The sequence below is a fragment of the Gekko japonicus genome, unplaced genomic scaffold (genome assembly GCF_001447785.1).
Source record: "Gekko japonicus isolate JY-2015 unplaced genomic scaffold, Gekko_japonicus_V1.1 scaffold650, whole genome shotgun sequence".
Taxonomy (NCBI): Eukaryota; Metazoa; Chordata; class Lepidosauria; order Squamata; family Gekkonidae; genus Gekko; species Gekko japonicus.
Genome location: NW_015164684.1, coordinates 379,123 through 389,920, shown reverse-complemented (window position 1 = coordinate 389,920; position 10,798 = coordinate 379,123). Strand labels below are relative to the sequence as shown.

The following is a 10,798-nucleotide window of genomic DNA, read 5'->3' as shown; positions in this document are numbered from 1 at the left end:
CTGGCAGAAAGGTGTGAAGGAATGTGGTATATGGCATGGTTGTAAAGTTTGCTCCGGCCATTTGGCCTTACCATTTGGCATTGCAACAGGAAATAAGACACAGCATGTTATCAGAAAGACATCACAGGAGAAGGCAGGAGACTTTTAGGAATCAATATTTCTATACATGGTGTTTGCTAAATTGAGGCTATTATATGAGGACAAGAGTCACTGGAAAAAAACAATAATGCTAGGAAAAGTGGAATGCAGCAGGAAAAGAGGAAGACCCAACATACAATGGATTGATTCAGTCAAGGAAGCAAGAATTGAGCAAGGCTGTTCATGACAGGATGTTTAGGAGGACATGAATTCATAGGGTCACCATAAATCTGAAGCAACTTGATGGCATTTAATAAGTGTGTGTGTTATGTGCAGTCAACTTCCGACTTATGGTGACCCTATAAATTAAAAGTCCTCCAAAATGTCCTGTCATTAGCAGCCTTCCTCAGGTCTTGCAAACAGAGGGCCCTCGTGGCTTCCTTGATTGAGTCAATCCATCTCATGTTGGGCCTTCAACTTTTCCTAGCATACTAAAAATTGCAACTGAGGAAGCAAGGTCTAGTCCACGAAAGCTAAGTCTTCAGGAAATGGCTCAGTGGGAAGCTTCCCGGTCACTTAAAGGGTCCCAAGATGCCCTCTTACCTGTCAGCAAATACTAAGCAATTTTCTTCTTGCTGCTGTTCACCTTCACATGGTTTCCCTCCATGAAGTGGTGAGGGATTGTTACATACTCGACTCCGGCGTCTCTTATGAGAAGCGTCACAGGGACTCCATGCAGACCAACAGCTCCAATAACCATCCACGGCAACTGAAACACATCAAAAGAATCCATGAACAGGTCTGAATTAACCACATTGCTGATGAGAACATAACAGATGCCCGGGCAATGTAGCGTAATGCAGAACATGGTTGCGGAGGCTGCATTACACTACATTATTTTCTTGAAATAATTCCTTATTTGTTCTATGTAAATGTTAAAAATTGTTTTACTTAAACATTAAAAGCCCTGACCTGGATAGATCTGGATAGCCCAGGATAGCCCAATCTCATCTGATCTTGGAAGCTAAGCCAGGTTGGCCGCTGTTAGTATTTGGTTGGGAGACCACCAAGGAATACCAGGGTTGCTGCAGAGAGGCAAGCAATGGCAAACCACCTCTGAACATCTCTAGCTGTGAGACTCCTACAGGGTGTCCTTAAGTTGGCTGCAACTTGATGACACACTTTGTACCACCATCACCAAATGTTAAAAAGATTTCACATCCCACCTTTTTTCTTAGAAACATGGTGACTTACAATGTGCCATTTGGCAACCCTAATTCAAATACCCCAGGCCAACCCCCATACTGACTGCAGAGTCACCCCTGAATGGCCATAAAATGCAGACAGTACCATAAAACCGAGCGATCAAAAGACGAGTCACCCCTGAATGGCCATAAAACGGCCATACATCTATGCAGACAGTACCATAAAACTGTGAGAACAAAATAAGTGAAACCGGCATGCAGTGTGGAGGTTTCCATAAAACCCGATAATCAAAGAAAGTGAAAGTGGCATGCAGCGTAGAGGGGAATTTCTGTTCCAGCGTGGGTTTGGTAAAACAGCGGAGTGAATGCTAGATGCAGAATGGGCCTAGTTTATATTGCTAGAGTGACAATACTTGTATCACTACTGCACATACCGGATGTGTAATTAGATGCCCGTATCTCACAGTTATCACCATAGGTTCCAGCCTGGCACACACAGAGGCATTCAGTCCCAGACAGCACAGGCCTGCCGTTGTTAGGACATGGAGCACACCGACATGGATCAAATCTTTCCATGTATTCAATATAAGCTTTTCTAAGGTTATGACGCTTTGTCACTGGGCATGGGAAGTTCTTCACCAAATCCAAAATGGAGGCCAACTAAAAAGCAAGCACACACAAGGAAATCAAGAGTACGATCATATATATTCCATGGATGGCCATAGTTTCACCATGGGGCAAGCATAGCATGTAGTGTTCTAAGAATCTGATCTGTTCTTGTATTTTAAAGTAACTCGCTGTCATGGTTATGAAGACACTTGGGAAAATCCACAGGCCATTGTTATTAAATTAGATAGGAGTGCTGATGTCACTGTGACCAGCTGCCTGAGGGCCTGTACCAGTTCTACATACCTGATATTCTTGTACACATTGGGTTGCCAGCCTCCAGGTGGGGCCTGGAGTTCTCTCAGAATTAAAGCTGATATCCAGGCAGTGGAGAACAGTTGCCCTGGAGAAAATGGCTGCTGTGGAGGGTGGACTCCCCCTGGGGTCTCACCTCTCCCCAAAACCCCATCCTCCTTAGTAGGGTTGCCAAATCGGGCCGGGGGGCGGGGAAACCCCCACTTTGGAGGCCCGATTTCCGCCACGGCTGAATTGGGCCCCGGGGGAACCCCGCCCCCGGCGTGCGCATCACTAGGAAGTGACGTGGGCACGCCGGGCACGCTGGGGGCGGGGCCATGACCATACAAGGGAAAACTCTATGGTTTTCCCTTGTATGGCCGTGGCCCCACCCCCAGCGTGCCTACGTCACTTCCGGGTGACGCGCGTGCGCGCGCATTCACCTAACACCGGCCGGGAGCCCCCTGCTCCTGGCGAAGACTGATTTGGCAACCCTACTCCTTAGACTCCACCCCCAAAATCTCCAGGTATTTCCCAACTCAGAGCTGGCAATGCTACATGATGCTCTAGTAGACATCCTGCATATCTGACACTTTCTTATGGAATCTCCTCAATATCTGACTGTCGAATTTAACCTTTGGGTCAAAATTCAAGATTGTAGTCTAGATGGGACTATAAAGATTTCCCCCCTTTTTTGATTATTCATATTTCTCTGGTTTTTATAGATTTATTTATTGGGATGTCATGAAGGCCTGTTATACAGAAGGCCTCTCTTTCTTTGTAGGTCAGGTTATTTTTCCAGCTGATGTTAACAGACAAGACAACAGCATTCTTTTGGTACAGAAGGAGGTATAAGGTCCATAGTTCTAATTGTTTAGGTTATAACTTCATAATGTCTGGGTCAAAAAGGATTTTTAACTTGGTATCAGAGAAATACACCTTTGTTTGGGTGAGAACAAGCCTTGGCCGATACGACTCAAGTCAGGTCAAGTAAATACATAACATTATTGTATAGACACACCTTTCTTATTTTTGACCAATAAGGAGATTTTCATTTAAATGTTGTTTAATTATTGATAACCAATTATGCTTTCTGAATATTATTTTCATGATGATGGTATGATGATGTCATATTAAGTATTTAACTTCATGTATTTCCTGGTTGGGCTCAGAAAGCAGTCAATTTCGATAGGTCATCTGGCTGTTTTCCATGTTTGATTGCAAATAAATACAAGATCTTCCTCCTCGTTTTGACTTCAATCTCCTATTTTTGACTGGATATTAATTTGTATAACAAGATGGCATAATTCAAGGTATCTGTCCCAGCTAGGATTTTGGGTCAGCAGACCAAGGCGGGCCAAGATTTTGACGGAGAAAGGAACAGTTTGATTAGGCCAAAACCGCCAATAAGATTTGATACAGATTTTCCAGAGACTGAATAGACAATAAGCCATTGCATTCTTTTTTTAAAGACAACATCTCTCAAATTTAGTAAATTCAATTAAAAAAATTAACGCCCCCCCCCAAAACAGAATGAAACAAACGATTTTATTTACTTCATTTAGACTCTGCCTTTCATCCTAAAGCAGTTAATGTCATTCTCCTCTCCTCCATTTCATCCTCACCACAGCCCTGTTAAGATAGTGTGTGTCTGGCCCAGCATCGCCCAGTAAATTTCTCTGACACAGCAGGGATTCAAATCCATGGTCTCCCAGATCCTAGTCTGACACTCGTATCCATGCACCACACTAGGGATGCCAGCCTCCAGGCAGGCCCTGGGGATCCCCCGGAATTACAGCTCATCTCCAGACTATAGAGATAAGCCCCCCTGGAGAAAATGGATGCTTTGGAGGGTGGACTCTATGCCATTGTACCCCACTGAGGTCCCTGTCCTCACTAGGCTCCATCCCAAAATCTCCAGGAGTTTCCCAATCTGGATCTGGCAACTTTGTGCCCCTCATCACTCACTGGTAGCCAGGGGGACTGGCAACCCTTATACCACACTGGCTCCCCAAAAGAAAAAATAAGGACTTTGTTGTTGAAGGTTAGAAAGACCTTCGTCTTCTTTGCAAATCTGCACCCACCCAAACCTACAACACAATTGATTAAGTCAGATTCTTCCATTGTTCTACATTAAATATATGGCAAATATAGAGTTACCCATCTCCAGGTGGTAGCTGGAGATCTCCTGGAACTACAACTGGTCTCCAGGCAGCGCCGTAGTCAGGATTTTTTACTTTGGGGGCTGTGTCAGGAGCGACGAGAGAGTAATTTTTTTTAAAAAGCAACGAGATAGAGAGAGGTGCAAGGGTGCCGGCAGGCAGAGCAGGGTGATGGCTTGGCAAGGCCATGGCAATGAAAAATAAAATAAAATAAACCAGCTGCATAGGAAGTCGAGAGGCCTGGATGGTAAGTCGGGGGGCCCAGCTGTAGCTACAGGCCTGTCTCCAGGTGACAGAGATCAGTTCCCCTGGAGAAAATGGCTGCTCTGGAAGGTGGACTCTATGGCATTATACACTTCTGAGGTCCCTCCCCTCCCTCAATCCTGCACTCCTCTGGCTCTACCCCAAAAATCTCCAGGAATTTTCCTACCCAAACATGGCAACCCTAGGTAAATAGTGTATTAACTGTATATGGTATCCACAATATTTACAGTCAAGTTAAGAAACACTTTTACTAGTAAAAACTTGTTTGTTTCAGATAGATGGACAGATAAATAGATAGATAGATGATAGCTAGATAGATAATGAGAGAGAGGGGGGGGTAGGCCCATCAACAGCTACTAGCCATGGTGACTAAAGGCAACCTCTACACTCAGAGACCATTAACCCTCTGTATATCAGGGCCAAGAGGCAATGTCATAGGAAGGCCATGGCTTCTGTGCCTTTTTTATTTGCCCTTTATGACAATTGGCTGACCACTTTGTGAAACATGATCCTGGACCAGCTGGAGCACTGGTCTGATCCAGCATATCAGTTTTTACGTTCAACCTGTTTAGAAAAGAAACAACAATATCTTTCACTAGCTGGAGCACTGGTCTGATCCAGCATTTCTTACGTTCAACCTATGTTTAGAAAAGAAACAACAATATCTTTCATGTGCAGAATCAACCATTCTTCCAGTTTCAGTCTCTCTCCCATCTCTGAAGACCCTTCCCTACCTCAAAGTCAATGACTATTGGGCTGTCCTTGGTCGACTCCAGCCAATCCGTGTACACACTCTGTTCTGGGAAAGATCGCATTTTCCCCCAAGCAAGAGCCGTAGCATATAGCACCCTCCCACCTTTGACCAGTGAAAAAGACTTCTCAGAGGCCTGTAGAAATGAACCTGTAACAACACCCAGAATTACCATTTTTCCCCACAAGTTTGGCCACAACATGCACAACCAAACTTATAGCTTCCGTTCCTATTCATAAGAGAAAACGGAACACACTTTGCAGATCACACTTCGTGCAGGTAAGTGTGCGTGTGAGGGTGTCAGAGATTTCTTTCCTTCCTCCAAAGGCATTCCAATTCATAAGAGAAAATGGAACACACTTTGCCGATCACACTTCGTGCAGGTAAGTGTGTGCGTGAGTGAGTCAGAGATTTCTTTCCTTCCTCCAAAGGTGAGAGCGCCTGAACCCACGATGCAAGGAGGAATTGGGAAGGAGCTGATTTGCATCAGCAGGTGGAGGTGAGAGCCAGATATCATGACGCTGCCACCTTTGTGATGCTGTTGGGGTGGGGGGAACTAAGGCCATATAAGGGACAGCATGTGCCCCGCCCCCATCTCTTTTTGAGGCACTCACTCTCTGTCCTTTTATTTCTCCCCATAGCAGATGGGCGCCCTGACTTAAATAGCTCAGGCCAGCTCAGTCGTCTCAGATCTCGGAAGCTAAGCAAGGTCGGCCCTGGTTAGTATTTGGATGGGAGACCAACAAGGAATGCCAGGATCGGGACGCAGAGGCAGGCAATGGCAAGCCTCCTCTGAACGTCTCTAGCCTTGAAAACGCAATGAAGGATTGCCATAAATCAGCTGTGACATGACAGCATGGCAGATTAGCCCTAGCCTGGGTGGGGTTTTTTCATCCACTCTACTCTGAAAAGGGCAACAGGACATCCACCAGTTTTAGTAATACCCAGACACTGGTATTCCATGATGGCAATAGCAGTGCAGGTCAAGTTGCTGGAACGGTACACAGTACAGCTTAGGTGAGTGCCCTGCAGCATCATTTGGATGGTGAAGGGTTGATAGGGCTGCCAAGTCCCCCCGGGGGGCGGAAAACCCCCTGCCCCAGAGGCCCGTTCCCCGACGCCGGGGAATCGGGCCCCGGGGGGAACCCCGCCCCAGCGTGCACGTCACCCGGAAGTGACATTATGATGCTGGGCATGCTGGGGGTGGGGCCACGGCCATACAAGGGAAAACTCTATGGTTTTCCCTTGTATGGTCGTGGCCCTGCCCCCAGCGTGCCCGGCGTCATGACGTCACTTCCCTGTGGTGTGCATGTGGCGTGCGTGCGCTGTGCGCGTGCCGGGATCCACACAGGAGTCCCCCGCCGGCAAGGTAAGTGCCACCTGGCAACCCTAAGCGTTGACCCTTAGTCCAGGCCCAAGGCCTCAGTGCCTTCATGGACCTGGGACAGGAAGCCCTTGGGGGATGTCGTTATCCTCAACCTACAGACCCTGTGGCTAGAGGGTCAGGAAGTGGCACACCTCCCTCGAGCATCATGAAGGCCTGGCAAGGAGGAGACTGAGCCGTACATATGTGACAGCCCATGACTCGGAGCCTGGGGGGGCCTCGCCCATAAATTCAGTGATGCGTGGACAAGAGGAGGCCTGACTCTGCATCCCACCAATGTTCCCGCACTGTGTCTAGGTCTGGAACCAGGTTTTGGCCTGCACCTTTGATCAATGTGAACAAGTAAAATAACTAAACTTGGCCCTTTTAGTACCCAACAGAAGGTGTCAACTGTCTGGATGAAAATTTCCCTGACCTCAGACACTTCCCCCGAACTGCTGTTTAGCCAATAGGTGAAAACATACATGTTGTCCATACTTTTTTCCAGACAGCAGTTTCAGGGGATGATTTGAAATGAAGGGAAAGGTATGGGAAGAGTTGAAGGAAAAAATCTCCCCATGGCTCTTGTTTACCAACACAAAAGGCACGGCAGATCCCATAACGGATCTTCCAGCCTCACTCTGGTAACAGGCATAGAATACAGCATCCAGAGAATTTCACTTTTCATTTTCTTCTAGCCCTCAAGACCTGTCGAAATTTGAGAAGCCAGAGGCAAAGAAATGTTATCACCGGGATGGGCTTCCATACTAAAGAAGGACATTTCATTTCCTCTATTCGAATGACTGGTTGTAAATAAACTATATTAAGCAAAACAGGTAAAGTTATACAAATGCTCTTAAATGTAGACAAGTTGTAGAATAATGCTGTCCTTGGCACAACACCTGGATTACTCTGGGGAAGAAGTTCATTTTTTTTAAAGCTCGTAATACATCATGAGCTTTAATACATTTAATACATTGAGCCGCGGTGGCTCAAGTGGTTAAGAGAGGTTGTGTTGTCTGGAGGGCTCCTATGTACCGTGAGAGACTCCTGGTTCTCAGCTTTAGCCACCTAACGGTTGCCTGACTTATCCCGCACGCGGGAGGGTCCCTAATTGGCCAATGCCTTGGGGGGGTGCATACGAATACCCTATATCCTATTATGCTCTACTGGCTGTGGCCATTCCTAACAGTGCCTGTGTTACTGCATCTATAGCTTTGCAATAAAAGTATAACCGTTCCTGAATGCGTGTACTTTGTTGTTAGCTATGGGTTCTAACAATGCTGTCCTTGGCACGACACCTGGATTACTCTGGGGAAGAATTTCATTTTTTTTTAAAGCTCGTAATACATCATGCCCTTTAGAGAGGCATGTGACAGTACTACCCGACTGGCTGGAAGGAGACAGGATGCTGAGGCAGGCTGACCACTGGTTGGATTCAGGATGGCAATCTTTGCAGTTTGATATTCACCATGGCAGACTCCTGGTCTCTTACGCAGGCCAGATGGAAATACACAGCCTTTCATAGTCACCTTTATGTTTCTCAGCCAGGCTACTGTTGGTGCATTTTGTAGGCACTTTATTTTTCTTTATGAAAAAGAAAAATCTTTTGGCTTCCGTCAGAACACAGTCACTTGCTTCTTCCTCTGTTAAACCTAGGGGAAAACAAATGCGATTCCTAATCTATTTGAACATTCACAAAATGATTTACAGTTTCTATTTCTCCCACTGCAAAACTGCCCACCCCGTCAGCAGTGTTCCCTCTAAGCTGAGTTAGTGTGAGCTAGCTCACAGTTTTTTAGCCTCTGGCTCACACATTTTTGTCTTAGCTCAGGAGGATGGCTCCAGAGCAAACTAATTTATGCAGTGGCCAAATCGCTCGCTCACAACTTTAATGCCAGTAGCTCATAAAGTAGAATTTCTGCTCACAAGACTCTGCAGCTTAGAGGGAACATTGCGTCAGTTAAGTTAGGTCAGTTTTACAGACGAAAGAAAGAGGCTGAAGAAGAACTTCTCACCTAGAAAAGTCTCATGAGTCCAGCCACAGATAGAGAAAGAGAAGGAAAGAATTTCTGGGCTGCTGATGGACACCTTAAGATCTGGTCCCTGACCATCCCCAGGCATGCGGCGCATACTGAATTCTAACCACTTGTACTGTGCACAGGCAATTGTGTGCTGGCAAACAAAGCTTGCCAAGGATCAGTTCAGCAGCAGCACAAGTGTTCTGAAGGCATCATCAGCTCAAGAAGAGGCACACACATTAGTAGAGTAGCCAACTCCACTTTGCATATGGATGCTAGCCTCCAGGTGGGACCTGGGGATCCACTGAAATTACAGCTCATCTCCAGACTACAGAGCTCAATTCCCCCGGTGAAAATTGATGTTTTGGAGGGTGGACTCTATGGCATTGTACCCTGCTGGGATCCCTGTCCTCCACAGGCTCCATCCTCAAATCTCCAGCAGTTTCCCAACCTGGATCTGGACTCTCTAACCCCCAAACCCCTGCCATTGCCCAGGGGGGACCTGGCAACCCTATATTTGGAGTCAGAACCTGGGAAGGGCGGGGGTTGGGGAGAGAAGGGAGCTGAGCAGGGATGAGATGCCACAGAATCCAGCTTCCACAGATACGCCTCCCCCTGCCTTTTATTGACAGAAAGTTGAGCACCAGCCACACTGTTGTGGTTGCCCAACAATAGCCAGAGGCCATTTGTTTATTAAATCTACAAGCATTGTTCTATTATTTTTTGGGGGGGTCCTTAACTCCCCAGAGGGCTGCGGTGGCTCAAGTGGTTAAGACACTTAACTGCAGACCGGAAGGTTGGTAGTTCGGCAGTTCGAGACCCGAGTGCTGCATGATGGAGTCTTTGGTCCCAGCTCCTGCCAACCTAGCAGTTCGAAAGCAAGAAACTGCAAGTCGATAAATAGGTACCACTTCGGAGGGAAGGTAACAGCATTCCGTGCGCCTCGGTGTCTAGTCATGCCGGTCACATGACCATGGAAACGTCTTCGGACAGTGCTGGCTCTTTGGCTTGGAAACAGAGATGAGCAGCACATCCCTAGAGTCGGACTTGACTGGCTTTCGAGCAATGGAAACCTTTACCTTAACCCCCCCGAGTGTTGTTTTTTTAAATCAGATTTTTCTGCAAACCTAGGGCTTTTCTCAAGTTTACAGAAATATATATCTGTCTTGTCTGTCCATGGCCCCAGTCTCAGGATTTAAGTATCCACAGATGGGGATACTTGAATTAAATGTATTGAGAGCCAGCCGCAGACTCTAAACTGGAGATCTGGGTTTGATCTCCCTCTCCTCCACATGAAGCCTGCTGGTGACCTTAGGCCAGTCACGGTGGTCTCAGAACTCTCCCAGCCCCACCTACCTCACAAGGTGACTGTTGTGGGGAGAGGAAGGGAAGGCCATTGTAAGCCGCTTTGAGATTCCTTAGGGTAGAGAAAAGCAGAGCATGAAAACCAATTCTTCTCCTTCATAGTGTGTAAGAAAATCCAATATTCCATTTAAACAAGGTTGAGGGAGCGTTTCATTTCATGGTGCATTCTAAAATGGCACTTCCACATTGTATAAAAGTTTACAGAAATATATATCTGTCTTGTCTGTCCATGGCCCCAGTCTCAGGATTTAAGTATCCACAGATGGGGATACTTGAGTTAAATGTATTGAGAGCCAGCCGCAGACTCTAAACTGGAGAACTGGGTTTGATCTCCCTCTCCTCCACATGAAGCCTGCTGGTGACCTTGGGCCAGTCACAGTGGTCTCAGCCCCACCTACCTCACAAGGTGACTGTTGTGGGGAGAGGAAGGGAAGGCCATTGTAAGCCGCTTTGAGATTCCTTAGAGTAGAGAAAAGCGGAGTATGAAAACCAATTCTCCTTCTCCTTCATAAGTGTGTAAGAAAATCCAAGATTCCATTTAAACAAGGTTGAGGGAACATTTCATTTCATGGTGTGTTCTAAAATGGCACTTCCACATTGTATAAACAGGCACTGGGAACTGAACGATAGTGTGAAGCCTCTTTTACAGACTGCCTCCTTCAGCAAAGAATCTCAGTTCCTTGAGTCCC

At 46.6% G+C, this 10,798-nt stretch overlaps 1 protein-coding gene across 1 annotated transcript in view; it reads right to left on the bottom strand.

Moving 5' to 3' along the window:
• The window catches only part of LOC107108807 (complement component C6-like), a 50,560-nt gene that overhangs the window by 17,111 nt on the left and 22,651 nt on the right, over positions 1–10,798 (bottom strand). Inside the window, exons 8-11 of the mRNA XM_015409327.1 lie at positions 8,256–8,378; positions 5,344–5,510; positions 1,718–1,943; positions 682–847 (exon numbers count right to left, since the gene is read on the bottom strand). Coding sequence (XP_015264813.1) covers positions 682–847; positions 1,718–1,943; positions 5,344–5,510; positions 8,256–8,378 — 682 coding nt within the window. The remainder of the gene's footprint in view (positions 1–681; positions 848–1,717; positions 1,944–5,343; positions 5,511–8,255; positions 8,379–10,798) is intronic.